A 17,848-nucleotide genomic window follows, 5' to 3' on the forward strand; every position below is an offset into this window, starting at 1 on the left:
TTTTCCTATACAGAAATGTTTCAAGTCATGCAAAATCCCTTTTAGAATTATGTCTTATACCATCTATTATAAAGAAAACGGTAAATTATATAAAATGTCGGCCACATTATATGTTTCTCGGAGAATCTCGTCTGCAATTCACGCACTGTATCATGGGTAGTAAAGGTCAAAATCCAACATGGCGCTCCTCGGTACAAGCAAGTTTCTGTGTGCCCTGCCAACTTTTACAAATGTAGCCAGGATTAGTGAGTATTGTTAATCCTTTGTCGTGTTTGCAAATGCTAGATTATTTCATCAGCTCTCTACTCTACCAACTTTCACTGTTTCTCATGGAGATGTTCGTTACCAGAACAGTGGTTATTGTGTTGTGTTCTCGAAAATTTAATTTCAGAATTTTGCGATAGTTACGAGTCATTGACTCTTGGACACCGGCTGCATGTCACGCGTGATGTCGCAATTAAAACTGATGCTACTCACGCCATTCAAGGGTGATGTGTCAAGGTTATGTAACTTAAGCGTGTGATCACAGAAGAATATTAGATGCCGATCTTTATTCATCGTCGAAATTTACCCTTCATAAAAGTTCATTATGTACATTCGTACTTTATGGAGACATTCCGATTACGAAACGCTAATAATTGTGTGTTGTATGTACCAGTGGGTACATCGTTTAAACCAAACCTTGGTTTGAACATAGACCCAAGTCGTTCAAACCACAGACCCTAGTCGTGTAGGGTCTGTGGTTTGAACGAGTTCATGGTGACCACTTCTCATAAACGTATTACCCATTACAGGGAACAGTTAGGTTGAGACAATGAGTGGGTGCCAGCAGGAAATATTCTAATATAATAGATCAACCGTTATGATTAATGACATCATTGTTAGTTACTAATACTATTCAAAATCAGGTGTTTGCTGTTGTCTGTTGGTGTGAACATGGCCATGGTGTGAATTACACATACATGACATGGTAGCCATTATAATTTGTTATCTTCTAAATTACCAAGGTGTTGTAGCACCTCTTTAGGTTGTTACGAAAGAAGAGACATGTACATATATTAGTCTTGGGCTCACAAATTTGAAGTTTTTGTTTCAGTTTACATCTAAGTTTAGCTTATGAAAAAAAAAAGTATGGTGTTATCTTTATACTTTAAAGAAAGGGCGAAAAGTTGAAATCTGATTTTAAACAACTGCAGCATTGCTGATAACTGTCAGTACACATGTGTAAGTAAGGAACATTTTGAACCAGATTTTGCCTGTGCAAAAGTATGCCACACATTCATTAGAAAAACATATTTTAATAGATTTTTGTCAAAGGGCACATGACACTCAACCAACATTGGAAGAATGTAGCACGTTACTTTCAATATTAGTTTCATGTACTGCTGGGTAACCCATCTCCAAGGCAACCATCCTCATGTGGTAGACTTGATGGTTCATTGTTGTTGGCTTGTGTTTAGTCAAAATCATAAGTGTGCCTTATATGGATAGACATGGCCACACTGAGGAGCAAAGCAGTAATTGGAAATGATGAGCTTTTTCATCCATGATTTATAAATATTCATAAATTTATTTCAAACACATTTTTGTCTCAGATTACTATTATCAGGAAAGACTGCCAGTGTCAGATATTTGCTGAGATACATGTACATGTAAAGCTTGAAAAAACAGATTGTTGTCAGCCAATAACAAACAACGAAGAGAAGGGCAAAAAAGATTTAATTACAAGTAAAAATTTTGAACAATAGGAATTTCATGATCTTAAGATAGAAAACAAAACTCATGTATTTGAGTATAAGAATGAGTTGGTATTTTTAGCAAACAATCTGTCACTCAGTCTATTATTTTGTAATGATTTTATATTCTGATTAGACATGTTTCAGTGAAGAACATTGTTCAAGAAAATGTTGATTTGTTAATATCCTATGTAAAGAATGTACGATATTTAGAGTATGATGTACATATAAAGTTTAAGTAATGAAAGTACTTTTGATAATTCTACAGCTAGTTGCAAGGCACTGAGTACAACCTCAAATTACAATGCAGCAGCCAAGACAAAGAAGTCCCTGGAAAAGAAGGGTGTCAGAAATATTGTTCTTGTTGAAGGCGTCAGGACACCATTCTTGATGTCTGGAACAGAGTAAGTTACTTCTGTTGAATTTCAACACTAGTGTTCATATTAGCTTTGAGGCTCATCATTGAGTTTCAAATCATTTCCAACCAGGAATTACATGTACAATGATGAAATACTCTAGGGAAGATGACTGTATTGCAACAAATTGAGACAGTAAACAACTGGGCTGAGTTCTAATAGTTCTTATTGTAAAGTTGCTAACATTATGATTTATTGTTGGGTGCTTGTGATTTATAAGTGCGGAAACATGGTGATTGAGTTTATGATCTGGTTTTAACACTTAGGAAGCAAACAGATACGTCAAACCTGAAAGTGTAAGGATTCTAAGTTCAGCCATAATTGTGATTCCTTATTGGTACTAAAATGATAAATGATTCTGAAAGTTATCTTTTGAATGCTTTCTATCTGAGATCTTTGTTTCTCAGTTAAACTTCCTTGCCAAATGATACATTCATATTCTAAGGTTTAATGTACTAAGGACATATGTTTTAGATCGTCTACAGTCATGCCAAATCTACACAATACTCGTAAAACATGTAACCTCTGTGAGGTTTTACTGACCACCTCATCACCTTTTTGTCCCCATTTTATTTAATTATTGATAATCGTCAATCACAGACATTTGAAGTTTTTGTGCCCATGCTCACTTGTAAACAGACTATCCTTGAAACTATTGTAGTGGGTTCTCCCAATGATTTTATAAAATAAAGTAGATGGAAGGACGAACAGCAGCCTTTTGTCATGTAAATTTCTTTGGAACATACCATTAAATTGTAGAGGGAACATGGAAGGTACCGTGGTTACAAGTGTAAAATAAAGTTACCCATGCAATATTTTATTTAACACTTCATGTTACACTTGGTAAAAATAACAAAACTGTAAGGTGTCCTATAATATTATTCAAACAGCTGTTCAAAAATATTAATTTCATTCTGCTTTTAAACAATCAGATAGAAATCATATAACTAAACTTCAGTCTGTTTTGATATTTTGGCCACTACAGTATAGTATGATGAAATGTTTAGATACATTGTACCAAGGGTGATTATGTAAAGAATGAATTATTCATTTGTTTCAACTTTGTTTGGCGTGTGTCGAGATATTCACTCATGTATACAGCTTACAAAAGCCATGATTACTAATTAATTTATATTTGTTCTTTCATTTTACAGTTATGCTGATCTGATGCCACATGACCTAGCAAAGACAGCATTACAGTAAGTGAAAGTATTGTAACCCATGGCCCATGCAAGCCAAGTTTTATGTCTGGTTATCCAGTATCGTTACGATTTATACCTTCACTGTGGTTAGAAAAACCACAGTTGGCATCCAGACTAAGTTGTATGCATTTGAACAGAATGAGTGCCAGTCAAACACGTGTGTGTGTAAGTGTGTGTTACAGTACATGTGACATTCCTTTGTAATTCTCTCAAGAGTGATATATGCTATACATTGACAATTGTACCATGCATAAGCCAAGTTATTGTCTTTGAACAGAAAATATCTTGTTCTACATGACGTCAACCTGTGTCTATGTCACTGGCTCTGCAATGCTCAAAATGTGATTCAAAATATTCCAAATCACTCGTTTTTTTTCTCCAAATTTATCATAATTTATGTTTGAGGAGTTAAAATTATATTATTCCCTCAATATTTTTCTTCACTCAGCTGCAAAATACTTGTGACCTAAGGGTTTTTGTCACTACGAGTTTCTGTACTCTAGTAGTCACAAGGCCCCTTAGGTCACAAGAAAAATGTTGGGAAATACATGTAATATCTAATTATCAAGATATCCGTCAAGTTATATATGTTATCCATAACTTTCCATAATAGTGATCACTTTTTAATGTTTTTTTATTTACAGAGGTTTAATTGAACGTACCAACTTACCAAAAGGTAAGATGTAGTATAAATCTATTTGCTTGAGTTTTGTCAAATGTAAAGAGTGGTTGTAACCAAACAAAGCCGTAACATATTTGTATATATAGTGAAATGCATAAGTGATTCAGTACAGAATCCCATAATTGTTCACAGCTACCAATTAACAATTAAGCTGTCTGGAATCTGTGGCTCAACTTCACTCATTCTTGATCAAGTGTAACGGCTTCACAGATCCTGCAAGTAGATGGCTATGATGTACTTTGAAAAAATACTAATTTACTGATACAAACACTAATACTTGCAGAACATTGTACATTGAATATTGATGGTTTGGTGCGGTAACAATACATTGTTCACAGCCGTTTAATAATTAACTGCCCTATGTAAAGCATTATTTAAGTATTTTTTTGAGGTTGTGTAATGTGTTAATGATTTTCAAAATGTATAATCTGCTGTTCTGTTTTATTTATTATATATTATTTTGTTGTTATTTTGATTTTACAGAACTTGTAGATTACATTGTAATTGGATCTGTCATCCAGGAAGTAAAGACAAGTAATATTGCAAGAGAAGTAAGTTTAAATCTTTTTGCTAATTTGTTACTCTGTAAAAGGGCATCACAGATGTGGCTGCCTTTACCTTTAATAATAGCCACATTTTAACCAACACTGCAATGTACAATGCCTTAAAAAGGCTAGAGATGCACGACTTCCTAGCTTTGTTTGTTTCCCCAGCCTCACCTCAGTGTACATGTACAGTAGGCAGGTTAAAAATTTACTTGAAGTATAATACTATCATATCACCTAAAAATCACCTGTGATGGTTGATAAATCACCTGTGATCGTCGATATGGTACTCCCAAACTATGGGACTCTTGGCCAATTAACATTCACCAAGCCGCAAGCATGGATTGTTTCAAAGCAAAATTGAAGCCTTATTTGATCACAAAGCCTACACTATGCTTCAGCTATTCAGTGCTACTGAATATAGGTATTGGAACTGATAGTCATGTGTTTTTGCTGTAGGCTGCTCTGAGTGCAGGATTTGCAAACAAGACACCATGTCACACAGTATCCATGGCATGTATATCATCTAATGCAGCTATCACTTCAGGTAATGTTATCATCTTCTAATGGATCTTTAAACATTGTATCAATTAAAGTATTTAACCAATTCTGCTGTACAAAAATGACCTTTGACCCAAATTTACATGTACAAATAATACACATAACATATAAACATTTCTGAACTTCTGGACTATCTGTACGATTGATATGGTAAGGAATGTTTTTTAGTCTGATCAATCTTAATTGAAGTCAAGAAATATTTAGTTGTTAACTTAAGGATATAGAGTTCACATTAGTTTCTTTTTAATAGTGAGGATGAAACCATGTGAAGTTGAGTTCTTTTGTCGGTAGCAGTCTCTATGCTAGTTCACGAACTTCTTGTATATCGTATACTATGACAGAATCTCATAATTTTTCAAGTGCAAGTACATGTATGGTGAATTCAAGTTATTTGTATGAGTGCGTGCAGTGTTCTCTGCAGATGAACTTTCCCTGAGTATAGCAAAATTGCAGCAAAAACTTTGAACAGATGAGCGCAAATGCCCGAGTACCCACACTGATACTTGCACATCATAGGATTCTGTTATTATAATATTAGATATGTTTATCTGAAACAGAAAATTTCATAAATGTATATTAAACTGTACAAGTAATCAGTGGTACTTTAATTTTCTAATTCTAATTCCAATTCCAGCAATGGGTATGATTGCCACAGGAATGGCTGACATTACCATAGCAGGTGGTGCCGAGTTCATGTCAGATGTACCAATCAGACACAGTAGACAGATGAGGAAGTTTATGCTCAATCTGGGCAAGGTAATGTTGGCATCAATTACTTAAAGAGGAACACCACTCCAACAAATGATTGTGTTTCAATATACTTTAAGTTCTAGTGTCATTTCATGATTTTCACATCTGATTCAGATAAATTTCACACGATTGCCAGTAAACACTAAATTGAAACCTTTCTCACCTCCATTGTTCTAGCAGTTGCTCACTGTTGCCTCATGGGATTAGCAGACATACATATGTATTAGGTGAACAATACATATTCATGACTATTTATGTGAAGGTGATAAAGACTTTTGGAGTCATGAATATTTGGTTCTAGGCCTGTTGGCCCATGGTGTTTTGTGCCCACCCTTTGCCCCAGGTCCATTGCCTACCCCACCTTCACCCCTCCCTCAGCCCTTTCAAATTACTATCCAGTCTATATTTCCAACATTTTGATGTATTTATTTCTTGTTCCAGGCCAAATCTGCTGGTGCCAAGTTTGCCCTAGCTAGTAAATATCTCAGTTTGAAGGCATTAGCACCAGAGTTACCAGCAGTAGCTGAATTCTCTACAAATGAAACCATGGGTCACTCTGCTGATAGACTGTGTGCTGCATTTGGTGTCTCCAGGAAAGATCAGGTATATCTTGTAACGCAGTATATAGACAGAAATAAGGGTCTTCTCACCGAGCTGTGTAGCTACAAAGAGAAATCCTTTCCCTTTTTTCAGACACAAGTATTAGCAAATTACCTATGGTAACCCTTTTCCAGACAGCACATGAATAAATTTCACCTTATTCTGACGTTGATGATTCCACACTCAAAAACAATATGAATGTTAGTCCTGAAAAATGAACTTTATATTAACTCTGGCTAGACTGTCAGTCCAGACAAGAACAAAAATCATGTAATAATCAAACCACTTTAACATTATAAAGTTTTATGATAAGGAGTTTTAAAAAGCTAAATACACATCACCATGGAAATAGCGTCCTCTAAATCACCAACAGCAAATATCCTGGTAACAAATCTTAACCCTTGCCTAAATACTTTCGTTGTGTTTAATTGACAGGATGAGTTTGCTGTACGGTCTCATACATTAGCTGACAAAGCCACAAAGGAAGGTCTTCTAACAGACAGACTGGACTACTTGGTACCTGGTAAAAACAAACCAGTAACAAAAGACAATGGTGTCAGGGTGTCATCACCACAACAAATGGCCAAGCTTCGCGCCGCTTTCGTCAAACCACATGGTACCATCACTGCAGCTAATTCATCGTTCTTGGTTAGTATTATAGTTATGTGACTGTCACAGCAGTTTGTTACTATTCTTGGTACCTGTACCATGTAACAGCATTTGTGTATGATGTTAAGATGATGTGAAAGTTCTCCAGCTGTGACAAGTTGGTCGCATAGGGAAAGGCAACTTTTGTACAAATGACATTGATTGTCATAAGTAGTCTGCAAGATACAACATTCATGCTATGCTGTCAGCTATGGGCTGAACAACATGACATCTTACAGTCCATGTCAACAAATGATATGCTTATTTTATACTGATTTTCCCTTTGAGTAGCAGACAATGAGGCACAGCCACAAATCCTGAATTTGAGTTGCTTAGTTTGTAGGCTGTGTGGAGAGAATGCTTGCCAAGTCAACCCTCCAGCCTGCTTAGAGGCCAACTGGACACACACATGCTTGATATATTTTATGGATAACCACTATTTTTGTTTGTATCTTCATCTTGTAGACCGATGGTGGTTCAGCATGTTTGATCATGTCAGAAGACAAAGCCAAAGAATTGGGATACAAACCTCTAGCTTATCTCAGAGATTACGTCTATGTTGCACAAGATCCTAAAGATCAGCTGCTGTTAGGGTAAGTGGTGTTAGAAATAGCATATTAAAATAGTCAATTTAATGTACTTACAAAATAGAAGTCACTGTGTTGTTTACATTTGCCTCTCATTTCCTAGAGTATTTAAGTGTAATCTAAATACCACAGAAACATTGTTTGAAAATTAATGCTAATAAGCATGAAAATTGCAATTTACAGTTGCAGCCTAATCCATGGTTTAAGTGTGCCGCTGATAAAAATACCACAACATCGCTGTTTGAAGGTTCATTTTAATGAGCATGCAATGTGTGCAGTGTATAGTTTCCTTTCAAACCTTGAAATAGTGATGATAAAAATAACCAGAAAGCCAGTGTTTGTAATTTTTCTTTGTGCATGTTTTGTGAACTTTACATATTAGAAACAAATTGCTTTCTCATCGATAGGGTAAGTGTTAATTTGATGTGCTTCAGAAATAATAGTGTTCCAAAAAAGGTTGCTGTTAAATTGTTCAAGAGAACATCAACCAAATTAAGATAAGTCTCATGTTAATATGTAAACCACTCACGAATCAGTTGAAGACCAGATTACTTGTTTCAGGATAAACCCCATGGAAGCTATGAATAATATTGTTAAAAAAATATTGAACTTTCATTGAACACAGACTTCATGTCATTTCTTACAGACCAACATATGCTACACCAGCTGTATTAGAGCGCTCAGGTCTAAATATGTCTGACATTGATGTCTTTGAATACCATGAAGCCTTTGCCGGTCAAATCTTGTCTAATCTGACAGCTATGGGTTCAGACTTCTTTGCACAGAACTACATGGGAAGGAAAACAAAGGTAAGAAAGTCACATTTCGGTCAATCTGCAATAAATGTGTACACAAGCAGGTTGAATCTTTGAGTAGTGTCAAACCTCATGAGGCATTTTGATATTTATTTTTCTTTTAATAATCAGTAACATAGGGGTTCAATATATAAACAGTTAGCTAATGTTTCTGATACATCATTCCAGCCATGGGAGTAACAGGGGGTCAAGATACAAACAGTTCGCTAATGTTTCTGATACATCAGTCCAGCCATGGGAGTAACAGGGGTTCAAGATACAAACAGTTAGCTAATTTTTCCGATACATCAGTCCAGCCATGGGAGTAACAGGGGTTCAAGATACAGTTAGCTAATTTTTCCTATACATCAGTCCAGCCATGGGAATAACAGGGGTTCAAGATACAAACAGTTAGCTAATTTTTCCGATACATCAGTCCAGCCATGGGAGTAACAGGGGTTCAAGATACAAACAGTTAGCTAATGTTTCCAATACATCAGTCCAGCCATGGGAGTAACATGTCAGGGGTTCAAGATACAAACAGTTAGCTAATGTTTCCCAAAGAATGTTTATCTGTACCTGTTAAAGGCTATTGACAGTGTGCATACTTCAAATATGACTCCGTAAGATAACAAAATTTCTATCAAACCATCGCATGTCATCAGCAAAAGTAATTTTCAGTTTAGTTTTAATAAGATTACTTTTGTCTCAATTTCAATTTCTTGAGTACTGGTAGCACTGGTTGGTCTAATAAATAAATAATACAATTTATTATGAGAATTTTCATATACTGTCATTTTGGATTTCATTGCCTGTCACTTCCTAGATATATTGCCAAGGCAATTTCATGAATAGTTTGCTAACTCTTTATTTGTACATGACCAATGCTGCAATATCCCATAAAGTATAATAAGTATTGTTACTGTTTTTAACACCTGTATAGGTTGGTACTCCACCAATGGATAAGTTCAACCTATGGGGTGGTTCACTGTCATTGGGTCATCCATTTGGAGCAACAGGTGTAAGACTAGCTACTACTGCAGCTAACAGACTTATCAAAGAAGATGGACAGTATGCACTTATTGCTGCTTGTGCTGCTGGGGGACATGTAAGTATTGTAGATTGACTTTCGACTGGGTTCACCTGTCAGTGGGCATTGAGTGACTTTTGACTGGCTTTGCCTGTCAGCGGGCTTGATTTTTTATTAGCTCCGCTGTCAGCGAAAGCTGAAAGCGTAGCTTTAGGTATAGGTGGGTATTGAGGTATAGAGAGTAGAGTGAATCATAGGTGTCCGTCAAACTTTTATATCTTCACTATCTACTCCGAAAGTGACAGTCGGAATTCTTCGATATTTGGTGTGCATGTTCCCTGGGGGGAGGCTATTCAGATTTGTTCATGCCAAGTTGATCTGTGCCATTTTCAATTTTTTATGATTTTTTTTCCAAAAATGACATTTTCATCAACTCCTCATAAACTTTAAATCAGATTGCTTTGATATGTGGTGTGTTGATGCACAGAGGGTACCTTACTTAGATTTGTTAATTTCAAGTCAGCTCGTCTTCTCTTCTATTTTTTATGATTTTTTTTTTGAAATTTGAAAAAAAAATGAATATGTTAATGAGTATAATGACCGACGCCATATTGGAAATCACTCCGCGAGACTTTAGGTAAAGTGCAACTTTTCAAAAGACACTATTGACGTCAAACAAGCAATGTAATATGTGCTATAGTCTTAATTCTACGCATTGTGCGCCCAAATGACAAATATTTGTTCGAAAAAGGGTTGTAAACTTCAAATCCAATTCTCCATCCACCCCTCCTACAGAATGGTTCATTCCAGTATATGCACCTCCCTCATGATCAAGTTTGAATGCCTGTGAACTGAAGTGTATGGGACGATTTTTGACAGAGTCAGTCGTCAATAAAAACGATAATACTCTTTCTAAAATTACCACATTTTGAAAGGGAAAGTACTTTGTGGTTCATTTATGGAGTTTTGTTTTTGTACGATCAATATTGGTGGCAAAATTACAGCGTCAAAATTGCCGATGTGGTAGTTCCGTACGGCGACAATCTCAAGTACCCGGATGTACGAGGGACTACCCCGGGAGCAAGTCGTTGCCAGCCGTACGTTGCAGTGTTAGCATCGTCCGAGAAATCGCTGCGTTCAGAATGTCATTATTCACAGAATTGTTTCTTTCGAGTGAAAACCCGTCTTGAATTGTATAACTCTAACAAATGAAGACATGTCAAGTTATATTTTGAAAGTTGTATCGCTAGTTTGAGACGATTTGCTCACGTACTATCGAGGCTTGGACCTTACTCCAGTTCAGCGGGAAGTTTAGCCAGTCCGATAATTCTTTCTGGTTTAGTTTACAACACTTTTGATCACACAGATTTTGTTTTTGTGATGAAAAGAAATTTAAAAAAAGATCACTTCAACCATTTCGTTGTGTTTTCTTTATGAAAGGTAATCGAACATGAACGAGTGTTACCACTGTAACCAGGAGGGTCTATGCTGTAACGTATAGCCGTGGGTTATACTTCCATGGTATAGCAAGGGTTCGACATACACGTACGCGAGTCGAGTAACTTTCTGTGATAGGTATATTAGTAGGGAGCTCAGAATTCAAACCACCGGCTATATGATGAATTCACGGTCATAGTAAAATTCATTTGATTTTTAATTTGCTATTTTGACCAACTCCGGTTGTCTATTCGCGATAAAATTACGATTAGTTTGGAAACGGGGTAGATTTTCTATGATTCCGTGTCATAAAAGCATGTGTTGTGTAGTTTTCGAAAAGCACACCCGGTGGGAAAGTCGCCCAACAGGCGATCTCGCGCCATTGCTGTACTACGTGGCACTTTATTCTGGCGGGGTGTCTCTTGAAAACGGGAATAGCGAAGGATGAGCCAATCAAGTGAGACCTTTTAAATGTAGCTAATATTATAGCCAATAAAATTAGTTGTACGATGATTTGTGTATAATAAGGGTAAGGCTGGCCTCTACACTGTACTGGCCACGTTCAACGGAAGTAAGTGAAGCTCAATCATAACAATGGTGGCTGTCAAAATCGAAGACGCGATTTGACCGTGTTGTTATTTCAGTGAGTTTATTCAGCAAGAAAACAACGTGTTCTATGTTTTTGTACTTCCTACATGATGTGATGATCGTTTTTTTTACCGGTACAACTTACAGCCTACAATGAAACTGCTAACTTAGTTAGTAACACTGACACGGTACGATTCCGTGTTCCGTGTTCCGTGTTCATGTTTTGGGGCACATTTCTAAATACGCGAAACCAGTTATTGAATGTGTAGTGGATATTGATATTCAGTTTGAAAAATTAAAATCCTGAACTTTATTTTGCGAACGGTTTTGTCATTTCTTAGTAATTATAGGGCCGACTGTATCACGTTTAACGTTTATGTCAACCCGGAAGTACATAGACACGAAAATAGACGAAGTGACTTGTACATGTAATTAGTAACAAAATTTTGCTGTAACTGCTGGTAACCTTCAAATTTATTTATTTTTATGTTGTAAATACATTCTAATATGCACTAAGGACAACACTATAAAGACTTGCTCCATGGGAAGGTAATTTTTTGTCTTTTAAAAATGCAATAGTTAGATCAATGTGTACCAGAAATGTTATGAGCTAGAAATAAGACCACATAACATCTTATTACTCCCCCCCCCCCAATTAAGACAAACTACTCACAGAAAGCACCAAAAAAGAGAAGAAGCTCCAAAACATAAAAAAGAGAATAAAATTACAGTAATGAGTTGATGATGCACAAACAACTACAAAGAAATAGACAGTTCAATTACAACACACGGTTTGAAATAAATATGGGGTTTGGAAAAGTGAATTAGTTGAGCAAAAACTAAGAGAGATGAAGAGCCTAAGTGAACAAGCGAAAGCACTTAAAGATAGGACCACCAGATTTTTTGCAGGACTACTACGTTATCAATTTTACTAGTCCTGTGGGATAGTGACTTTTTTACTCCAGTGTCGAACCCTGTCAATGGCTGAGAATGACTCTCTTTCGGGTACTTGGGGATTGTCGCCGTATGGAAACTAAGATGGCGATTAATACATTTCTTCCCTATATATACATCTACTACAACTAGTACAAGTTGAATGTTGTTGACTTGGTAAATTTGTTAGAAAATTGAAATTCAAATTGCCTCAAAATTATTTTAGATCCCTAGTTTATTTCATTCATCATTGAAATTTTCCAGGGTTAAAGCTGTAAGACACTGGAATTATTTATAGCCAACCTCAAAATCCTCTTTTTTTTCTTTTTTTTGTGTGCATTTCCCAGTCATTTTTTTCTGAGATTTTGTGCAATTTTTCATAACTGTAGATTTTTGTTATAAAATGGTGACTATGGTATAAAAGTACAATACATTACCAACTTCTGTGTAAAATGTGTTTTATAGTGAGACATCATATGAAACCACTAACCACTTTATTGCATCGCTAAAACAAAACTGCATAGTAAAGAGCTGAAGAACTGAACCACTTCTACATGTCACCAAAATAAGAAATAAAATATAAAAAAAAACAGCGGAGCTATTCTGACCGATAGGTCGCTTGTTTTGATTGGGTTCACCTGTCAGCGGGCTTTGCCTTTGACCCTGGTACATAATATTAGTGTACACATAAATCTTTGTGTGTACATTGTGTAACAAGATAGTCAGACTAAACTATTCCTTACTATAGTTGGCAAGGAAAAATTTATTTTCTTCAGTGGTACACTATATGACTAAAATGTGAGATACATTTATTTTTGTGACTTCAGTCAGTGGGAACAGTGTGTGACAATCAAAAATTATTTTGTGAGCATTCTGATCTGTTGTCCTTTTCTATGAATACTCTATGAATCCACGTAAAAATACATTTGTAAAACACACACACACACTCACTGTTCGATCCAGCAATCATAAGTGAAATTGGCTGTAATATTTGCAAGGTGCATGCATAAGTGAAATTAGCTGTAAGACTTTTATTTGCAAGGTGCATGCGATGTTACACGTAATAATAATTCTTTTACTGTCTTGTCTCACTTACAGGGACATGGTATGATTGTTGAACGCTATCCTTCCTAAATGATGGAGTTTTCAATCACCGATACGCAACATCAATGCATTTATCAACTATCCGCAATCGTGAAGTAAAGTGAAACACCACCTCTATCTACAATGTAATGTCCAATCCTTGTTTTCTCAGTTTGGCAATAAAACCTAATTTATTTTAAAAAATTATAGGAGTTGAAAAATTCCCTCATACTTGTAGTATATATTTCACGTACAAAATTTTTATGGGTTCCATAGACAAAGTGAGTGTTGTACTTTCCTGCAATGTATAGATTCTGAACAATTATTTCAACAACGAAAAACCTACCATCATCCAAATACTACATGTATTCATGTTATGCTTGCAACTTTTCAAAAATGTTTCACACGGTTAAAGAAAATGAAGGGACCTGTATGAACTTTATAGTTTTTCTTGATATATAAAATTATTTGAAAATATGTCCTCAAGCGCCATGACCCTCACTTTAGGCATTATTCACATTTTCATTCTACAAAAGTGCAATTTGTAGAGTTACATTTGAAGAAGTGAAGGAGAGTCGTGAACAGAAATTACAGATACTGCTGCCTGCAAGGCAGAGCAAAAAAGTGAATTGTAAGCTGAAACTTTGATGATGTTACTCATACAACAATAAGTTTTGAGTGATTTCTTCATCTAGACATTAAGTGTGTGTTATGTCGTAATACTCCTATTGTGTTTTGTGTACCATACCACATTTGGACATTTATGGAGTACTCCTGCCATATTTGGGCATAGTGAGCATGCACATTCCATATTTGGGCACATTCTATTGACAAACAAGTGCTAATGAATGCCCTTTGTCATAGTTAGCATGCTCGTTCCTTATTTGGGCGTATATTGTTCCAGTTATGGTCTAATATTTTGTGCTCATTCCATATTTGGACGTGATTATTGCACATCGTAATACCCTTTCAAAGATGGTGGAAATCTAACAGAATTTTTCATATAATGTGAGGATATATGTATCTAGGTATGTAATTTCCATGTGTCTAATTGAATAATTATGAAAATTACAAAATACAGCACCAGTAATATTAGCTGGGAAAACTTTGACACCATGTTATTCTTGGGAATGATTTAGTTTATGTTTATACCCAACATATTGTAAAATAAAGAAAATATTGGTACTATACGAAAGATCTCTTATCTGCACACAGACACACACACACACACACACACACCTCCTCTTCCCACAACACCACCAACACATACTGTATGATATAGAATGGTTGAACAAATACGATAGAAACCTCTTTTTTAAGCAGAACGTTATTTGACGACAAACATCTTAGCAACATGAACATTGCAGGTAGATATTATTTGTCAGGCTCACTGCTACATGTCATAGGTTTGCTAGTACGACTCAAATCTTACCAACATTGTTACATTTTCATGGCGGGAGCTGAGTTTAGCTTGTTCTTGCTTCCAATACTTAAAATGTAACAATTTAACTGTTGTTGAGCCAGATTAGACAATGAAACCTGGAACAAAATGACAAAAGTTTGATATCATTTCGACCTCTATTTAAATATTAAAAGATTTGTATGTTTACCCTGTTTTTAGCCCCCGTCGGACGAAGTCCGAGGCGGGGGCTTTATAAATTGGGTTCTGTCCGTGCGTGCGTCCGTGCGTGCATGCATGCGTGTGTCCGTCCTCAGCCATATCTCGGACAATCATGGACCGATTCCTTCCAAAATTGGTACATTCATAATTAGATATGAGTTACATATGCACGCTGATTTTCTTTTGGATGCGATGTGGTTTAGCTGATTTACAAACATTTAAAATATTTCACATGTCTGTAACAATAATTTGTAGAGTAAATTGTACATGTGTATGAACATGGGTTCAGAATTGCAATCATCGAATTCAAATTTAGATTATCGAATTCAAATTCAGATTAGATTCGGATGTTTGTAAGAGTGACTTTTGTTTTTTTATATTTGCATCGATAAAAGGTAAGGAGAATTATTATTCTTTATTGTCAATGTGCTTTGGATAATTATTAATCTTTATTGTCAATGCGCTTTGTACCTGTATGAAAACTAGTACACACTTCATTACATACAATGCATTTCATGCTGTGCCAATCATAATTGTACATTTGTGGTAAATGGTATGTGTGTAAATAAAGCTTTTGAATGAAAGTTGTAAGCGCAAGTATGCATATTTGTTTATCAAAATCATCAAATATGGCCGGAAAACGGTTTATTGTACTTTTTGAGAATTATTTGGTCCCTATCCAATTCGTCTAATATATGAATATGTCTAATAGTGTGAATCCAAATCTGAGAATATTGTGCAAGATCGCCAACGTTATCCAAAAAGAGGCTGATGACGTATGTGCTTTAGATTTCATTCATGAATTGTAGTGCTCGCACAAAATTTCTTCCATTCTCCACGATACAGTAGATTCCGTTGTAAGTTTAACCCTACATTATCAGAGTTCTCCACGAGGGGTTTTTGAGGGGCGCACCGCCCCTCTGTTTTCATGGACCGCCCCTCTGTTTGCGTTCAGCGCCCCTTTGTTTTGGTGTGAACGTCTTCAAGAGATTCTATTCAATGCCGTTAAAAAGGAAGTGAACAGCGACACTGCGTCTATCATCATTTATGAACTTATTTATCGCCTTGATTATAACAATGGTAGCCGAAACAAAAACAGTAAATGTAGTACCGTCGTAAAGTAGAAGACGGTATGTTGGTAGTTTCTATGGCCGGGTATATCAAGCCGGTAATTTCCAAGCCTTCCCGTATACGTAACGGTAATACAGTACGCATACGATGTACGATGTCACGGCAATTTTCGCATTGTATCGATAAATACGAACAAAATCCTAAAATTTATACATGTTCTTTAGAAATAACTACTCCGGTACGGTTCCATGGTAAAATTTATGTCCTAAATGATCACGTTTGGATGTGAATCGCGATCGTAGTACCACGAGGTAGCTCCAATGTGGCAGCCATGTTTGTTACTGCACATTTGCACTGAACGTATTCGGTTATTCTTAGCCCAAATTCGTCACATTAAAAATGTACGTATTTCCGGCAAATTTGGATGAAAAATTATTTTCCATTCATGAAAATTAAAAGGATATCAAATTTTAGAGAAATAAAGGGAAATGAATTGTTTTCAATTAATTTTTATGAATGACATGCACCAGATTCAGTAATCAAAAATTGGAGTGAACCTTGATGTATACTACCAATAATTGCAAATTTACCAGGGCAAGTCTGTTTTGGTGTTGGAGGACCTGGGTTTGTTTCTATATCACCTCCAAGCAGGAGCAACATCCTGGTGTAATAATTATAATACAAGTAAAGGTGAAGAATACAAGCGCAGCAGAAGGACAATATCTTTGTTAATTTTACATTGATCATGTAGTGCACAGAATAAAAACTCCCTACAGACTGCCTGTATTGTTGGACACACATTCCCATGATTGTTTTATTGCTAATACCTAGTCAGTAATTTGAAATATAAACTAAGACAATTGAACTTTCTATTTCTAGTTCTTTCAAGTGTTTGTATCCTTGGTACAACTTATATTGTAGTGAGTTCTAGGACAAGTTTCTAATAATGTATGTACTGTCCTATCACCTGTCTTTTATTTTATGTATGTACTGTCCTATCACATGTGTTTTATTAGATTTTGGTTGTTGTCTTTGCTTTTGTTCTCTTTGTGTTCTCTAGTTCTCTAGTGGTCTATGTTCAGACCAGCAGTTAATTTGGGACGGTGCCCAAATCCTACTTTAACCTCCTCAACTGAAGAGTGTTCTCGGGTTCTGAGAACTTTGTTATTGTATTTATGTCTGTTGTGCAAGGTGTGTGCCTTTGTTGTGTCTGTATGCTTGTAAACCAGTACAGGATCCAACAATTTACTCCTACCACTGATATTGAATTTCATAAAATGGAGAGTGTATTTGAGAGTGCTCTAGAAATTTCATCCCAGTGTATTCTTATAGTGAAAGACTATGGTATGGCATTATTTACTCAAGATGACCAGTTCCACTTGTTCAATCCTCATAGCAGAAATGATCAAGGTTATTCAATGCCTGATGGACATGCAGTTCTTATCATTTTCAAGACAATACATGATCTCTGTACCCATTTAAGACAACTAACATCAACATTGACTGAGGATTCTCTTGCAAGTGTGGCTTTTGAAATTACTCCTACACTAGTCTATACAACAAA

At 35.9% G+C, this 17,848-nt stretch overlaps 1 protein-coding gene across 1 annotated transcript; it reads left to right on the forward strand.

Moving 5' to 3' along the window:
- Positions 1–175: 175 nt before the first annotated feature.
- On the forward strand, positions 176–14,815 carry LOC144445463 (trifunctional enzyme subunit beta, mitochondrial-like). Its single transcript, XM_078135023.1, has 13 exons — positions 176–245; positions 2,005–2,140; positions 3,307–3,351; positions 3,999–4,030; positions 4,520–4,587; positions 5,041–5,128; positions 5,777–5,898; positions 6,334–6,495; positions 6,928–7,140; positions 7,606–7,733; positions 8,374–8,536; positions 9,465–9,629; positions 13,608–14,815. Exons 1-13 carry the CDS (start codon positions 179–181, stop codon positions 13,641–13,643), a joined length of 1,425 nt encoding a protein of 474 aa, XP_077991149.1. The 5' UTR covers positions 176–178; the 3' UTR covers positions 13,644–14,815.
- Positions 14,816–17,848: the final 3,033 nt, after the last annotated feature.

This window comes from Glandiceps talaboti, chromosome 14, assembly GCF_964340395.1.
Source record: "Glandiceps talaboti chromosome 14, keGlaTala1.1, whole genome shotgun sequence".
Taxonomy (NCBI): Eukaryota; Metazoa; Hemichordata; class Enteropneusta; family Spengelidae; genus Glandiceps; species Glandiceps talaboti.